General features: G+C 38.0%; 1 protein-coding gene across 8 annotated transcripts in view; it reads right to left on the reverse strand.

Moving 5' to 3' along the window:
* The window catches only part of PPARG (peroxisome proliferator activated receptor gamma), a 147,769-nt gene that overhangs the window by 52,088 nt on the left and 77,283 nt on the right, over window positions 1–18,398 (reverse strand). For 7 of the 8 annotated variants that reach the window (XM_025377456.1, XM_025377458.1, XM_025377454.1 and 4 more), the window contains 2 exons: window positions 3,708–3,935; window positions 2,165–2,334 (listed from right to left, as the gene is read on the reverse strand). In XM_025377456.1, coding sequence (XP_025233241.1) covers window positions 2,165–2,334; window positions 3,708–3,927 — 390 coding nt within the window. In that variant the 5' untranslated portion in view covers window positions 3,928–3,935. Of the gene's footprint in view, window positions 1–2,164; window positions 2,335–3,707; window positions 3,936–11,844; window positions 11,861–18,398 lie in introns of those variants that run through there. The other variant, XM_025377452.1, reaches the window with a different exon arrangement.

The raw sequence follows: 18,398 nt of genomic DNA on the forward strand, positions 1-18,398 counted from the left end.
CTACTTGCGTAAAGGTTTTAGTTTTCTAAGTGCTTTACTAGCCCATAAAAAACAATAACTTATTGTGGAAACTTAAACCAATCATGTCGTTTTTATTTATTTATAGTTGTAAATTATCAACATGACCAAAACAGAATGGTTTCTTCAGATAAATATGGCTCAGAATTTAGCAACAATTTACTCACTCAAAAATGGTATCTAACTCAGTAAAAATAAACTCTAACTCATTAAATCTAACAATAAAACTCAATAAAACTACAAAAACACTCAATAAAAAATCTAAGTCAATAAAATGACATGTTCTTACTACTCATCAAGATTTTAGATAATTGACTTAATACAATGATTTCATATAAGGTCATAAATATTTTAGCTTGGTTTAAATTACAGAATGAATGGGTTTTAGTGTTTTAAATGAAAGCATCTCTTGCCAGGAGTGTTTCAAAGTGTCATTTTGAAATTACAGACCTTAGAGATGAATAAGACCTTGTGTAGCCAATCTAATGAAGTCATTTTACACATGTAGGGCCTGAGGGATACAATGTGTATGTGACTGGCTAGTGACTTGGAAAGTGGCAGAGCTGACTTCTGGTTTTTCCCTTTTCACTGTATTAGGTTGCCTTTAGAGTAAAAACTGTTTGAATTGAAGGGATTTTAGAGATCATCTAATTCAGTGTCATTTTATTTATTTATTTATTTATTTGGAGTTAGGGTCTTGCTTTTGTGACCCAGGCTGGAGTGCAGAGGTGTGATCATAGCTCACTGCAGCCTTGAACTCCTGGGATCAAGTGATCCTCTTACCCAAGCCTCCCAAGAAGCTAGGACTACAGGCATGTGCCACCATGCCTGGCTAATTTTTTAAAATTTTGGAGGGATGGGGTCTCACTATGCTGCCCAGACTGGTCTTGAACCCCTGAGCTCAAGTGATCCTCCTGCCTTGGCCTCCCAAAGTGTTGGGATTACAGGCATGAGCCACCACACTCAGGCACAATCATTTTATAGATGAGAAAACCTGGGTAGGATGTGGTTAAATACTGATGTATGAACATGTTACCTTATACAGTATTTGGCATGTAGTAAGAATTCAATAAAAATCAGTTTCCTTTTTTGGTCCATCATCCATTTAGGAACCAAAATGTCCTAAACCTTTCCTAACTGTTGTTCTGTATCTTTATGTTGAATAAAAAGCTCAACTAAGCAGGTGCTTATTTTAGAAAGTAAATATTTATGAAGTTTATTCTGTGCAATGAGTATATAATAAATTAGTACTATTTTTTCATTGTGTGTATTAAAATTATCTTAAAAGACTGCATATCAAAATGAGTGGATTCACATATTTTCTTAATAATTAAGCAATAAATTACTAAATGTCTGAATTTTCCAAAATACCCTTTTCACAAAGGAAAGAGATAATGATAAATAGTATCTCCTTTCCCACACTGTTATACCTCCTTGCCTGTCCATGTATGTGGCTCACAGTGATGCTGGAATAAGGAAACATGAGGCACTGCTTTGAGAGCCAACACCACCTAAGGAGTCAGAGTCTAATCTGAGGTCTGCCACTTACTAAGGGATGACTTTGGCAAGTTTTACCAACCTGTAATTTCTACATCTGCAATGTGGCCATAAAGAAGCCCAATCTTACAGGATTGCTCTAGGGATTCAAAGATATGCATATATAAATAATCTGTAAAATCTTGTGTCTATACAATATTACATGGTATAGCAAAAAAAATAAACAACTAGAGAATGCAGGAAATCTGCATCCTGGTGCCAGATCATCACTGTCTTGCCATGACACCTTGGAGAAGTCACCTTTTTGTAAAAATCCACAAGATGCAAGAATTAAACTAGATCAGTGTCTCAAAGAATCCATTTGGAGAAAGGAACGTGGGGCAAAGCAGCCCCACTTTTATCCACTTTCTTAGGCTTTCAAATACTATATCATCCTTTGGGAGGCTGTGGGAGGATCACTTGAGCCCAGGAGCTCAAGGCTGCAGTGTGCTGTGGTAGCGCCACTGTACTCTAGTCTGGGGGACAGAGGAAAACACTCTTCCATGAAGAAAAAAAATTCATATTATTGTATCACCTAAAAAAAGGGTTCTGCTGAAATGAAATAATAAAGTTTCAACAATTTCTTTGAAGAAGATTTTTTAAAAATTACCTTGCATCCTTCACAAGCATGAACTCCATAGTGGAATCCAGAAGCTTTATCTCCGCAGACACGACATTCGATTGCCATGAGGGAGTTGGAAGGCTCTTCGTGAGGCTTATTGTAGAGCTGAGTCTTCTCAGAATAATAAGGTGGAGAAGCAGGCTCCACTTTGATTGCACCTGTGTATGGAGACATGTGAGAAGATAATTATCCCATGAAAACAGTCCTAAAAAGGCAACAAGGCAAGCCACCAAAGTATACCTTCATGCTATATTTGTATTGTTTTAGTGTAAAAACACTGGAGTTAAGGCAAGAAAAAGAAGGCTTTGTAAACACAGGCAAGTTACAACATCTCTAAGCCTCACCTGTAAATATAAAATGGGAACGAGAATTAAGTCTGTGGTTCTATGACCCCCCCAGTACCCTGCAATACTACAGCTCTAACAGACAACATAGAGGATTTGACACCAAGAAGCTTATTTTGCTAGGAAATGTTCTGTCTTTGGTATTCATCACAATATTAAATTATACATTTTATTTAAATATTGCATTTTATAAGTACTTTGAAACAACTCTTGCAAAAGAACTACAGAAGGAACACCGCTGTGAAAAGGTCATGGTAAGCCTAGCTAGAGATGCACGAAAAATAAGAGCCCAGGTTAGCATCAGTGTTCAGTCAAAAGAGGTGGTTTGTGAAATAATCTTTGACAGAGCGTGGCGGAACTTATGGAAGTAAGCCCTACCTTTTACTAGTTAGGCTCAGGGCTACTAAATTTCCATATTAGGCTCTAACTGAAAACCACACAGATAAATATAACTAAGCATATTATTTATCTTAAAAAACCACTAGAAATACAGGAAGTTCTGACTTGTCAAGTAATGATTGCCAATTACATAGTGGTGGCTTTGGAAAACCAGCATGTCAGCCCACACATGATAAAAATCAAGGAAATAGCATCACAGAAATACATTTTATCTCAAAAAGTACAGTACTAGTTTTTCTTGAGTCTGATGTTTTGATGTTGATTTAGTTAATGGCATGAAAATTTATCAATAGGCTACAATGTTAAAACAAATTTGTGCTCAAAAGTAGGTTTCAGTATAAACTTCTAAAAGGACATAACAGAAAAAATGTACTGTAGTGGCAGTAATATAGTGAAGATAAGTTATATAATGTAAGGTGAGACTTGGAATTGTTACTTATTAACTTACAAGGGGCCAAAAGAATTCAAAGTTTGGATGATGGACTCTTAGCCTGAGATACAACTGGCAGTGTAATCAAGGTAGAAAATGTCCCTAAGATAGAAGTAAGCAAGAAAGGAAAGAAGAGAGGAAGGAAGGAGTGGGAGAAGGCAAGATTGATCTGGGGCCAGCTTCCTTTCTTGCATTTCGTAGATACCTAGTATTTCATGGATAAATGAGTGAATAAATGAATGGTGAATGCCTTCTCTATTAGAATGCTAGTGTCTGCAGCACTATTTACTACAGGGTTACTGAGAGATAAGTCCAATTCCAGTCTTAGTAGTCTGAAAAGTGAAAATAAACATCATACTTTGGTACTCTTGAAGTTTCAGGTCATACTTATAATCCGCAACCATCGGATCTGTTCTTGTGAATGGAATGTCTTCATAATGTGGAGCAGAAATGCTGGAGAAGTCAACAGTAGTGAAGGGCTTGATGTCAAAGGAGTGGGAGTGGTCGTCCATTACGGAGAGATCCACGGAGCTGATCCCAAAGTTGGTGGGCCAGAATGGCATCTCTGTGTCAACCATGGTAATTTCTGAAAGGAAAAATAGACTAGCTGTGAAGTTAAGTCCCAGAGAACACAACAATCTCACAGAGTTTCAGAAAGAGAAATGAAAGAGTCTTTGGCAAAGTAATCTCATCTAGGTTCTCACAACAAGAGAAAAGAACATAACCACCTTCTTAGTGCTGTCCAGGCTGTTTTATGATAGAAAGGAAGTCACCCTTTACCCAGGTATCATAATAGAGAATCCTGAAACAGTGCAGACACATACAGTGTATCCATATAAACACCTTGCCAACAGTCCTGCTCTCATTATCTTCTACAGAAGGTCATCAATTGAGTCTGTTAATGACTGCTGTTATTTAAAATTTTGTTCAGTTTTACTGAAGTATAATAGACAAAAGTTTTTAAACTTAAGGTATACAGGCCAGGCACGGTGGCTCACATGTGTAATCCCAGCACTTTGGGAGGTCAAGGCAGGAGGATCACCTGAGGTCAGGAGTTCCACACCAGCCTGGCCAACATGGCGAAACCTCATCTCTACTAAAAATACAAAAATTGGCCGGGTGTGGTAGCATGCCTGTAATCCCAGCTACTCGGGAGACTGAGACAGGAGAATCACTTGAACCTGGGAGGCAGAGGTGGCAGTGAGGCGAGATCACACCACTGCACTCCAGCCTAGGAGACAGAGCAAGACTCCATCTCAAGAAAACCCCAAACCCAACCAAACCAAACCAAAACAAAAAACAAAAAACCACACACACACAAAAAAACTTAAGGTATTCAATGTGATGTTTTAATACATGTATTTACTATGAAATGATTATCATACTCAAGATCACTTCACACAGTTACCTTTTTGAGTATGAATATGTACAGTGAGAACACTTAAGATCTACTGTCTTAGCAAATTTCAAATATACCATACAGCATCACCAACTACAGTCACCATGCTGAAGGTGACCTATACTTAGGTCTCCAGCACTTATCCTGCATAACTGAAACTCTGGCTGACATCTCCCCATTGCTCTCGCCCTCCAGCCCCTGGCAAACACCATTTTACTCTCTGCTTTCATGAGTTTGACTTTTTTAGATTCCACGTGTTAAGTGAGATCATGTGGTATTTGTCTTTCTGTGTCAAACACTACCCAGTTTAATTATCTTAGCATAATGTCCTCTAGGTTCATCTCTGTTGTTGCAAATGACAGGATTTCCTTCTTTTTTTAAGGTTGAATAATATTCTACTGTGTGTGTACATATATATCTTTATGTGTATATATGTATGTGTGTATATATATATTATATATGCACATATATACTGTGTTTTCAAAAATCCATTCATCCATTGACACTTAGGCTGATTTCATATCTTGGCTATTGCAAATAATGCTGCAGTGAACATGGGAGAGCAGACAGCTCTTCAACATCCCAACATCCTGATTCCATTTCACTTGGATATATACCCAGAAGTAGGATTGCTGGATCATATGCTAGTTCTATTTTTAATTTTTTGAGGCAGTCCATTCTGTTTTCCATAATGACTATAACAATTTATGTTCCTGTGAACAGTGTGCAAGGGTTCCCTCTTATCCACATCCTTGCCAACACTTCTTACCGTCTGTGTTTTTGATAACAGCCATTCTAATGGGTGTTAGATGATATCTCACTGTTTTTGATTTGCATTTCCCTGATGATTAGTGATGGTGAGTACCTTTTCATATATCTGTTGGCCACTTGTATGTCTTCTTTCTAGAAATGGATATTCAGGTCCTTTATCATTTTTTTAACTGGGTTATTTGTTTTCTTGCTATTGAGTTTGTTGAGTTTCTTATATATTTTGGAATATTAACTCCATATCAGATGTACGATTTGCAATCCATAACTCCGTATCAGATGTACAGATTTCCCTATTCTGTAGGCTGACTTTTCACTTTATTGATTATTTCCTTTGCTGTGAAGAAGTTTCTAGTTTGATGCAATCTATTAATGATTGTTTTTACAGTGTGCACAGGGTTCCAGGACAATTTTACTCTCTTGAAAGTAGAAGCTCAAAATATTTTTCTCTTTAGGATGAAATTTTTCCTATTCTACTTGTATTCATATGCTTCTGTGTAATAGAAAAGTTGGCAAATTAAATATAGGTAAATGAACTTCTTCTTTACTTGCATCCTAAAATAATTTTGTGCTTAATAATACAAAAATAAAAAAATTTTAAGGGGAAAATTACTCAATTATTATTTCTGTACTATGAAATATTACTCAAATAATTATCTTTTCTGTGGATACACCTTTTCTTAAAGAGGAGAAAGTTTTCCCCACATTGAGAATAGAAAGGTTAGAGAGATTTGTGGAAACATTTGATCACACCTGGGAGTGTCAAAATCAGACTCTAGCCCAGCATGGATTTTAAACCACCCCCAAAACAAAAACAAAACAAAACAGAGACAGAAACAAGAAAACACATCAAAGACAAAGGAAAGGCAGGGCGTGGTGGCTCACGCTTGTAATCCCAGCACTTTGGGAGGCCGAGGTGGGTGGATCACGAGGTCAGGAGATCGACACCATGGTGAAACCCCGTCTCTACTAAAAAAAAAACAAAAAAAAAAAAAAAAAAAAAAAAATTAGCCAGGCGTGGTGGCGGGCGCTTGTAGTCCCAGCTACTCGGAGAGGCTGAGGCAGTAGAATGGCGTGAACCTGGGAGACGGAGCTTGCAGTGAGCCGAGATTGCGCCACTGTACTCCAGCCTGGGTGACAGAGCAAGACTCCGTCTCAAAAAAAAAAAAAAAAAAAACAAAGGAAAAACACTTATACAGATTCTAAGGCCATGGAATAGCAAGTTTCATGAATCATCTGCCCAATATCATATATGCCACATGCATTTTTCTAAACATGATTTATTGTCACAGTAAGTGCAACAAAACTCTTTTGGTTCACTTCATGTGAACTTGTAAGCCACTGAGTGTGTAGACTGGAAAACTTTCTGCAATAGGTACCTGGACTCTGATTACCTGAAACCAGTTCATTATTCAAAGTGGTACCAAAAAGCAGTGATAAGTATTTTAAATGTTAACCCTGTGGTCAAAAACACCAGTAGAGAGCTGTGTAAATTTAGGACTGCTCACACTGGAGACAGAAAGGAGCTGCTCATAAACTCCGGGACTCCTCAAATCACAGGTGTATCTTTCTTGTTTGCAGTCATATCCCCATTGGCTAACAAAGGGCTTGTCTCATAGTAGGTGCTCGTTAAATATTTATTTATTAAATACTAAATACGTTGATGACTTAATGAGATAGCTGTGAAGTTTTAGCAGAAGGGGCAGGGAAAGAGGGAAGCAAACTGGTATTGATCAAGCACTTCCCATGTGCCTGGTACATCCTACATTTTCTTCTGCATAATCTGAAATATGATTCCCACTTTATAGATAACCAAGCTAGGACCAAAGAAGTAAAGTGAATTGCCCAAAGTCCTCTAGCTAGGAAGTAGAAGATTCAAATTCAAGACTAACCCTGAAACCCTCTTCTGTATATGTAGTATCCTCTTGATTCTCTCATTGATGAAACAGGCTTATGGAATAGGGGCCACTCTCCTCTGTGTATGTGTACATGGGCCTCTTGCTTTTCCTTTTTCTTTTCTTTTATCTATTTATCATTTTTTTGGAGCAATTTTATTTTAATGTCCTCACTTTAACACCACTCGCTTTTTCTTAACAAGCAGATTGACAAGAAATTCACTCCAAAGGCAAACTTTTGCATTAGCTGAAGATTGAAGATTTCAGCTGTGATCTTCATAAGAAAAAATGCCTTGAGGCCGGGCTCCCGCCTATAATTCCAGCACTTTGGGAGGCCAAAGAGGGTGGATCACCTGAGGTCAGGAGTTTGAGACCAGCCTGATCAACATGGAGAAACCCCATCTCTGCTAAAAATACAAAACTAGCTTGGCGTGGTAGTGCATGCCTGTAATCCCAGCTACTCAGGAGGCTGAGGCAGGAGAATTGCTTGAACTCAGGAGGCAGAGGCTGCGGTGAGCCAAGATCGTGCCATTGCACCCCAGCCTAGGCAACAAGGGTGAAATTCCGTCTCAAAAAAAAAAAAAAAAAAAAACCTTGAAAACATAAACAAGACTAGTCCTGTGAATGTGTGTCTGTGGTTTCAAGAGGACTAATTAGGTACTGTATGGGTTCACATGTCTATCTACATAAATAAGTACCCAAACAACCTTAAGTTATCTGTGTTTCAGTGTCAACACTGCACACCAAAAAGGGAAATGTGTACTGGTGATAGCTAAAGGTCATTCTAGGACTCAATGACACCCAGAGAAAAGTCTGTGCTCCTAAGGACAGGGCACCCATCCAACAGTGTCCTTTATTTCAAAATTCATCCAAACCTGTTTAACGCAGGTCATTCCATTTACTTTGCTGTCTCCTTGGCAGGCTTAATTTTCATTTCTGTACCTACTTTTCTTAGTATAACTTATTTTCATATTAAAGTATATTTCCTTTGTCTACATTGTAATATCCACAAAGGTGGGTTTGTCACCTATTTCTCACTAGGCTATTACAAAGTTTTCTGTATACAGAATAAAGGCTGACAAAGTGAGTTAAAGGTAGTGGATGTGCTTCTGTATGAATACTGGGAAAAGAAAATAAGGATGCAAAAATATCTGGGGTGGGAGAGAAATTGGTTGCTCATGATTTTACTGGTTTAATTTTGCTTTCATTTTTAACATAAAACTTCAGTGACTCCCTTTCAATCACAGCAATGCTTCCTTCTTTTCTCTCTTTCTCTCTCCCTCCCTCCCTCCCTCCTTCCCTTCCTCCCTTTTAAAGAGACAGCATCTCACTGTGTTGCCCAGGCTGGTCTCAAACTCCTGCGTTCAAGTGGTCCTCCTGGCTCAGCCTCCCAAACTTCTGGGAATATAGGCATAAGCCACTGTGCTCAGCCAAAGCCATGCTTCTTATTACAAAAATCATATCCCTAGGGGTTATGTATTATACTGTGGAAATTCTGGGAAAATTTTAAATGTCAAAATAGCCTTCTCTGTGTTAAGGAAAGAAGGAAAAGTTCATGTAATTTTTAAAGATATTATATGAAATTCCTAGAAAACTTTGTACTTGTAGTACATCTCATGGCTAAAAGGATGCTGTTTTCTGTTTTTTTGTTTTGTTTTGTTTTTCATAGTAGCCTTTATTTTTGTTAGAGCAGTTTTAGGTTTACATAAAAATTGAGCAGAAAGTACAGAGGTCTCATGAAAGCCCTTCCCCAACCTCCTGTCCCCTCTCTACAAAACATGGTTTTCCCCTATTGCTAACACCTTGCATAGTGTAGTATACCTGCTACAACTGATGAACCAATATTGACACATTATTACTAAAGTCCATGGTTTACATTAGGGTTTGCTCTTTGTGTTGTATAGTTCTACTTTTTATTTATTTATTTATTTATTTTTTGGTGGAGTCTTGCTCTGTCACCCAGGCTGGAATGCAGTGGCGTGATTTTGGCTCACTGCAACCTCTACCTCCCAGGTTCACATGGTTCTCCTGCCTCAGCCTCCTGAGTAGGTGGGATTACAGGCGTGTGCCACCATGCCCAGCTAATTTCTGTATTTTTAGTAGAGAAGGGGTTTCACTATGTTGGCCACGCTGATCTTAAACTCCTGACCTCAAGCGATCTACCCGCCTCTGCCTCCCAAAGTGCTGGGATTACAGGTGTGAGCCACCATGCCCGGCCAAGTACTATGGGTTTTGACAAAGACATAATATCATGCAATCATTAGAAGATTACACAGAAGACTTTCACTGCCCCAAACATACCCCATACTCCACCTATTCATTCCTCCCTTCCTCCACCCAAGAATGGTATGTTTTTGCTCTCCTCTACTAGTAACGGCATACTGGTGGAAAAGCAGGAGAAACACTGGCCTTTTAGCTCGGCATTCAAGGCCCTCTATGCCTCAGCCCTAACTTACTTTTTCAGTTTTATTTCCTCTGGTTATCCCAGACCACACTCCCATTCTTGGCATCTCTGGCAGCTGGGCATATCATACTACCTGCCCAGATTCAACATGCCCTGCCTCTTTTAGTCATGCAGGTCACCGAGGCTGCTGTGTCTTCTTCCTACTCCTCACCTCTTCATGCCACAAGCCTGCTTGTCTTTCAAAACCCAGTCCAAATGTTACTTTCTCCGTGAAACCATCTACGAACCCTCCAACTTAAAAACACTCCATTCTCTGTGTTCCCACAGCACTTTGTACCTCTGCCTTTAACTCGGATATAATTATTTGGATAACTATCTCCACCATTAGATTTCCAGTCTGGAGCAAAAGGACAGCATCGAATTATTCTATTTTCCCATGTGCATATTCTATGCACAGGTTTTTTTTTTTTTTTTTTTTTTTTACCAAATTCTTGCCAATTGATGATCATATTTTATGCAGAAGAGTAAATTTTCATTTTGCTACTAAAGATGGAAAAATAACAATACTTTCTCAACAGTTTAGTTTTGTTAAGACTTAAGTTCCCTCCAAAAAAATGTTAATCTTCAACAGTATCAATAAAATACAACTTAAGCCATAACTGTTCCCCCTCAACGACGTACATTCAGTTTTTTCTCTTTTGCTGATTACAAGAGGAAGGTTGGGGTCCTAGATGGTTTTCTTATTTTTCTAAGTTGAAAGGACAAACTAAGAAAGAAAAACAGCTTGCCTCTTCATCTCTATGAAAACATTGCCCAAACACACTTCTCCCCTTCCCCCCTGCCCTTCTCCCTTCCCTTTTACTCTGGGACACCTTGACCTAAACAACATTATTCCATAGACCATAGTTACTGGGAGGCACAGTGGTTCCCTAGACATTTTATTTTATTTTGACTTAGAGATGGGTCCAGAAAGCCTGCTTCTAATTTTGTCTCTAGAAAACATAAGCTACTGTTTCTGCCAAGCTGTAAGTTGAGGAGGTGTTTTTTGTTACTCCGTGCAATTACCCATGAAAGAACAAATGAACAAAATATTTGCATGAACAACAACCCTTCTCAGTAACAAGAACGGGTCTTAACTCCCCAGCTGGTGACACTGAATTGTGTTGCATCAGGGGTATATCCATTAATTTCACAACCTTTAGAGTGTTTCAAGCAGGCAAAAGTCTTTAGGCAGAACTTGTAAGCAAGGACATGGATGTGTGCCGTTATCTTAGACCTTCAGACTTGGCTTTAAATGCTGTTATAGTCAATGCGCAGACTTTTCACAATACTCAAAGGATGAAGTAGTTCAACAAAAATACAACCAATTTCAAGCAAAAATAAAGTCACTTCTTTAATCTGATAGGCATTATTATTTGGGAGCATGGAAGTGGGTTGCAAAAGATGCTAAATTATAAAATTGAACACCAGAAATATATGCTTTACCTTTGGGGTTTTATGTTGTCCCTTATGAAGAGAAAAGAAAAACTATGATTAGAATAGCTGGTAAAATGTTGTATCTTCTTCATATTTACATTAGCTAATACTAACAGGACACTAAATCTGTGCAAAGTACTACACCAAATACTGTGCCTGGTTTGTGTCATTTAATCCTCACAACCAGCCCGAGGAAGTAGGTGCACTTATAATTTACCTTAAAGATGGGAAAACTGAGGCATGGACCTGGAAGTAAGTAACTTGTCTGAAAGTACACAGTTACTAAGCAGTAGAACTGACATTGAATCCAGATGGTCTGAAGCTCCATAGCCCACACTTGTGACTTTACACTGAATACTGGTTAGAAAAACATTATCTCTTCCTGATCTTCCAGTTCTATATTAAACAATTATTTAACAGTTCCAACAAACCTTCACTGAATACCTATGACGTGCCAGGCAGGCAGGGAGACAGCGGATGTACTACGAAGAGTAACTCTCAAATGAAAGCTTTATTAGAGAAACATGTTCAGCTAGGCAACAAGAGTATGTACCTGAAAAGCCTTTCATAGGTCCTTTGTAGTTTTGTTGGAAATGGCCTTAAAAGACACTTAACTGCTGATTTTTCAATCCCTTCTCATTTGTTTCAGGTTAATGTCATGGTACTCATAACTGTGGTTCCAACTTGTTTATCCAGTCCATCCTTACTGATTCATGCAGACCAAGATCACTCTGCAGTGTAAACTGACCTGGGAATTTACTAATTCCTCTCCCATCATGACAGCTGACATCCAGAGACAAGAATCATCCTGAAACACTAGAGCAGAAAAGGCTGTTTTGAGATCATCTGAGTTCTCATTTGATAGATAAAGAAAATGAGGCAAAGTGACCTGCTCAGGGTTTCCTGGTGAGCTAGAGGCTGACTGGACAGGAGCCCAGCTTGGCTCCTCTAAGCCTGGCATTCTCAGCGCCACGTTATCAAGTTGTTACATGTAAATATGCTGAAAATGGGACTTTTAGCCTTTGCCACTTTCCAGAGATCCAGATTTATCTTTGGGGGGTCTTTAGTGAATGTATATGAATGGAATCAAATTTATGAGGGAAAAAGTCTCATGTAAGGAACCATTTCCTGGATGGTAAATTATCACAGAATAAAATGCAGAAGAACTAAATCTGTAACAGAATTTGTTTCTAACAAAAGTCATGGACTCTGAATTAATCAAAAGGTTTAGGGAATAGTCTAATAAAATAAGCATTATCTTGGTTCATTTTTACATAGTAAGTTCAGATATACAAATTTTATGTGTTCGTTTGCTTTGCGGCGTTTGCTGTTCTGAATACTAACGGTGAAGAAGGATGGGCACAGCCCCATGTCAGATGCCCGAGGTTCCAATCCAACCCTATTGCTGGCAGTTCAGTGATCTTTTCATATCTAATCTCCATCTGTAGGATATTAATATTATCTCCCTCCTAGAGTTGTTGTGAGGATTAAATTAGATAATGTATGTAGAGCACTTACCATAGGGCTGGATACTTAATACGTTCTCAATACATAGAATTAATATTAATAGTATAACAGTAACTTGTGTACACACTAGTTACCAGAGTACTACAGTCATATAAAAGGTGGGCTAAAAGCCTCCAACACTACCACTAGGGCACAGGAAGAGGAAGAACCGCCAGCAAAGCCCTATTGTTTAAACAGGACTACGCCTAAAACAGATGTCCTGTTTTAAAGGCCTCTGGAAAAGGAGAGTCCACAGCTCCTCTTGGTTACTCATTCCAATGCTTAATTGCTCTTTAGCAGCCAGGAAAGTCTATGTCTTATCTGGCATTTCCCCAACTGTGTTATACATATGTTAATAATGTTCCTTTAAAAATAACTAAAAACAAACAAAAAAAATCTGGTGATCAAGTAAATTTAGGCAATGCTAGGTTAAGCAAGGTTAAATAGGTTTACTGTGAGACTTCTTAAACTAACAGGCTAATGTTCACGAGAATACACAAAACAGAGAAAAAAGCACAGTGTGCAATATTTGAGGAGTTTAATATGTGATGGAGTATAGTTTGAGAAATGATGATCTAACCTATGTTAAAGTTTGCAACTATCTCTTTTATCCCATTTTTTAAACATACAGTGATCATCCTCTGCACATTTGCCTTTTATCACGCGTACTTGAAATGTATTCCTAAGTTGTTCCTCAGTTTTTCTTTAACTTTAGAATGACTAAGACCAAGGATTTATGTTGGTTAAAACAGTAACAAAACCAAGAGAGAAAGGATTTCTTAAACCACACAAAAAGGAACACTGTGAAGATTAATGCCCCTTCTGTAGAGATGATCATAAGTACTTTCTGACAGGAAAAAAAAAAAGTACCATAGAAAGGATCAGGAATCAGAATGACATTGAACTTCTCAACAGTAACACTAGAAGCTAGAAAATCAATAGAACGATGTTGCTAAAATTCAGAGAAAAAAGAATTTCCAACTTAGAATTTTAGACTCAGCCAAATCGTCCATCAAGTATGGGAGTAAAGACAAGGTGTCCAGAAAAGTTACCTCCCATGTACTCTTTCCCAGAGTTCCCCACCAGAACCAAGGAAGAGAAAAGGTGGGACCAGGAAACAAAGGATCTGAAACACAGGAGAGGGGTGGAAGGTGGTCCCACGCGACAGATGCAGAGCAGCCTAGAGAAAACACAGGAGGAAGAAGGCCAGGTGGGATCACCTGAGAAACCAGAATGCCTGATATGTTTGACACTTCGAGAGGAGTTTTTATTACTCTGTCAGAGAGCTTGAGGATGAATTAGTGACGAGCACATAGCAAGAAATGACAACAAAATGAGCAATGACTAAGTGAAAAAAAATTAACTCCAAAAAAGTAAATAGCTAAGCAGGACAGGAAACAGAATCATAGCACACTGCTTGGCTCAACCTTAAGTAGCACTTTCAGTTATTACAATGTAAGCACAGACAACTGATTTAACCTCAAATTACAAGTAACTACACTATGAAGACGGAGGGGAGGGAGAAGTATGTGTTTTGGAAAAGGAAGTATGGTAGTAAAAGGACTAAATTATTATCTTCCACAGTAAGAAGTCAATAGATAAGAATACAATTTTAAAAATAATAGTATAAGTATGCTATGATGATTATTATCATTTTTGAGACAAGGTCTCTCTCTTTTGCCCAGGCTGTCGTGCTGTAATGTGATCACAGCTCACTGTAGCCTCAAACTCCTGGGCTCAAGCAATCCTCCGACTTCAGCCTCCTGAGTAGCTGGGACCACAGGCGTGCACCATCACCGCTGGCTAATTTTTATATTTTCTGTACAGACGAGGTTTCACCATGTTGCCCAGGCTGATCTCAAACTCCTGGGCTCAAGTGATCTGCCCGCCTTGACCTACTAAAGTGTTGGGATTACAGGCATGAGCCACTATGCCTGGCCAATAGTGTAGGTATGTTATTCTAGAGGTAGGAAGGTAAATGCCAGAAGAAATATGTGAAAGAGTTAAAATCATTGCCTATGAGGAGTGGGATTTAGCTGTGGGACTGTGAGGATCTCTTCTTCACTGAAAGCTGTAGCTATGTACAAGTGTTATTTAGATAAAGGTAAAAATTAAGCTAAAATTCAGTATCTTTTAATTGTAATATCTTTCCATGATTTCTCCTAACAGAGGGAGTAAGTCTATTCCTTGCATGTGTTACCGTCCTCTTAAAAGGGATTATCATGCAATCATCTGGAAAACTGGAGATAATTTTAATGTAGTTTCAAGTAAAACGAAAGAAAATCAGAAAATAGTTTTGATACTTGAACAACAAATGGCTCTCCTTTTGACTCAAGCATTTAAAAAATAAATTCTACAAACTCACTTCTTTTTCTTCACATAGTATCCTGAGTTTTGTTTAGTGAAGGAGGAAAATACTCTGGAACCCATCAGCAGAAATACAATTTAGTAACAATAGGTAACAATTATTAAGTGCTTGTTGTAAACAGTCCTATGTTGTTATACACAAATATTATTACCACCTAACAGATTAAAAATATTAGACATAAAAAGGTTAAGTGATTTGCCCAATGTCAAATAGGTATTGGGGCTAGAGTTTAAATTCTGTCATGGTTTCTCTGAATATAGAACCTTTATTTTGGGCACCATGAATTAAGAAAATGATTAGAGGCTGGGCGCGCTGGCTCACGCTTGTTATTCTAGCACTTTGGGAGGCCAAGGTGGGAGGATCACCTGAGGTCAGGAGTTCGAGACCAGCCTAGCCTACATGGTGAAATCCCGTCTCTACTAAAAATACAAACATTAGCCAGGCGCGGTGGCGCAGGCCTGTAGTCCTGTCTACTTGGGAGACTGAGGGTAGAAGAATCACCTGAACCCAGGAGATGGAGGTTGCAGTGAGCCGAGTTCATGCCAGCGCACTCCAGCCTGGGCAAAGAACAAGACACCGTCTCGAAAAAAAGAAAACTATTAGAAATTAATTCTTTGGTGTGTCATTTGCTTCTTCAATACAAACAAATGTATTTTCATTTTATTGTCTACTTAGACTATATTCAAAACCAAATTCGATGTTTCTGTGGTTTGATTTCCCATTGATAGCTTTGAGATCGAAACATTGCAATATGTATCTTTAGCTACAAATTTCTTTATAATAAGCCAGAAGGTCTCACAGAAAATTTTCAAATTCAGATCAACAAAGAGTATTAGAAAGACCATGTTTTTTATTATTATATTTTATTTAAATAATAATTCTTTTTTAAGGCAGGGTCTTACTCTGTCACCTAGGTTGGAGTGCAGTGGCACAATTATGGCTCACTGAAGCCTCGACCCCGCTGTGCTCAAGAGAGCCTCCCACTTCAGCCTTCCAAGTAGCTGGGACCACAGGCATTCACCACCACGTTCATCTAATTTTTTGATTTTTTTTTTTTTGTAGAGGCAAGGTCTCATTATGTTGCCAAGGCTGGTCTCAAACTCTTGGACTCAAGCAATCCTCCCGCCTCAACTTCCCAAAATGTTGGGATTACAGGCATGAGTCACTATGCTGGGCCCATGTTCATTTTAAAAAGCACATTTTCTCTTGCATGAACCACATCTTGTCTAGGGAGTTTGCTTACGCTGGTCCTGAGGTATCAGGACACAGAAAAGATTACAGGATTATGCCCTCACCAATATAACCATTTCTTCTGTTTCCTCAGCAAAAATTCACTATGGTTAAACTAGCTCAAACTTGGTTCCTCTGCTAAAAGTACCTTCACACATTTCTAAACGGAGATGTTACTAATAATCTAATTAGGACTAAGGCTAAATCTGTTGAACAGTTGCTTTGGTTTAGTTGAAATTCTACTTTGTCTAGCACACACAGGTAGCATATGAAGAATGAACGAAAGTTATTCAGAAATGAAAGAGGGGTATCATTACAGATCTCACTGACATTAAAGGATAATAGGCTGTATGCTCACAAATTGATAATCTAGGTGAAATGAACTCATTCCTTGAAGGACCTAATTTTCCAAAACTCATACAAGATGAACTAGACAAATGGAATAGGCCTACATTTATTAATGAAATTGAATCAGTAACTAATAACCTTCTGAAACAGAAGGCACCAGACTGAGTTCACCAAACATTTAAGGAAGTGATTTCTACCAAACATTTAAGGAAGTGATTTCTACCAAACATTTAAGGAAGAAATTATACCAATTCTCTGAAATCTCTTTCAGAATATAAAAGCAGAGGGAATACTTCCTAACTCATTCAATGAGACTAGAATTACCCTAATACTAAAACAAAACAGACATTACAAGGAAAATAAACCCTATAGACCAATCTCTCATGGACAGAGATGCAGAAATCTTTAACAAAGTATCAGCAAATTGAATTTAATAATGTATGAAAAGAATTATATACCATGACCCAGTGAGATTTAGCTGAGGTATGCGGGGTTGGTTCAACATTAGAAAACAAATTAATGTAATCTATCACACCCATAGGCTAAAGAAGAAAAATCACATGATCATATCAATAAATGCAGAAAAAGAATTTGATGAAAAAAGAGAACTTTCTAAACTTGATAAAGAACATCTACAAACAAAATCTATAGTTAACATCATACATAATGGTGAGAAACTCAAGCTTTTCCACTAAGTTTAGGAATAAAGCAAGGATATCTTCTCTCACTACTGCTTTTCAACATCATACCAGAAGTCTTAGCTAATGCAACAAGACAAAAAAAAGGAAATAAAAGGGATACAGATTGGGAAGGTAAAAATAAAACTGTCTTTGTTTGCAAATGACATGACCTCTATATAAAAAAATCCAAAAGAACAGAAAAAAGTCTCCTGGACCTAGTAAGTGATTATAGCAAGGTTGCAGGATACAAGGTCAATATACAAAAGTCATAATGCTTTCCTATATACCAGCAATGAACAAGTCAAATTTAATATTAAAAACACATTACCCCCAAATGGACATTACATTTTCCTCATAATGTCTGCTTTGTTTTACATTAGCACCCCCAAAAGTAAAATACTTAGGTAAAAATTTAATAAAATATATATGAAACCTATACAGGAAAACTACTACAAAACTCTGATGAAAGATATCAAAGAATGAAAAAAATGGAGAGACACTGCATGCTCAAGGATAGGAAGACTCAGTATTGTCAAGATGTCATTCATCCCAACTTGATCTATAGATTCACTGCAATCACAATAAAAATCCCAGCAAGTTGTTTTGTGGATATTGGCAAACTGGTTCTGCAGTTTATATGGAGAGGCAAAAGACCCATAATAGCCAACTCAATATTAAAGGAGAACAATAAAGTTGAAGGACTGATACTACCTGACTTCAAGCCCTACTAGAAAGTTAAAGTATTAAGATAGTGTGGTACTGGCAAAAGAATGGACAAAGAGATCAAAGGAGCAGAACACAGAGCCCAGAAATAGGAACATATAAAGGTAGTCAGCTGATCTTTGATGAAGGAACAGGGGTAACATACTGGAGCAAAGATAGTCTTTTCAACAACTGGGGCTGGAGCAACCGGACATCCACATGCAAAAAAAAAAAAAAAAAAAAAAAATGAATTTAGACACAGAGCTTACTCTC

The sequence above is a fragment of the Theropithecus gelada genome, chromosome 2 (genome assembly GCF_003255815.1).
Source record: "Theropithecus gelada isolate Dixy chromosome 2, Tgel_1.0, whole genome shotgun sequence".
Classification (NCBI taxonomy): domain Eukaryota; kingdom Metazoa; phylum Chordata; class Mammalia; order Primates; family Cercopithecidae; genus Theropithecus; species Theropithecus gelada.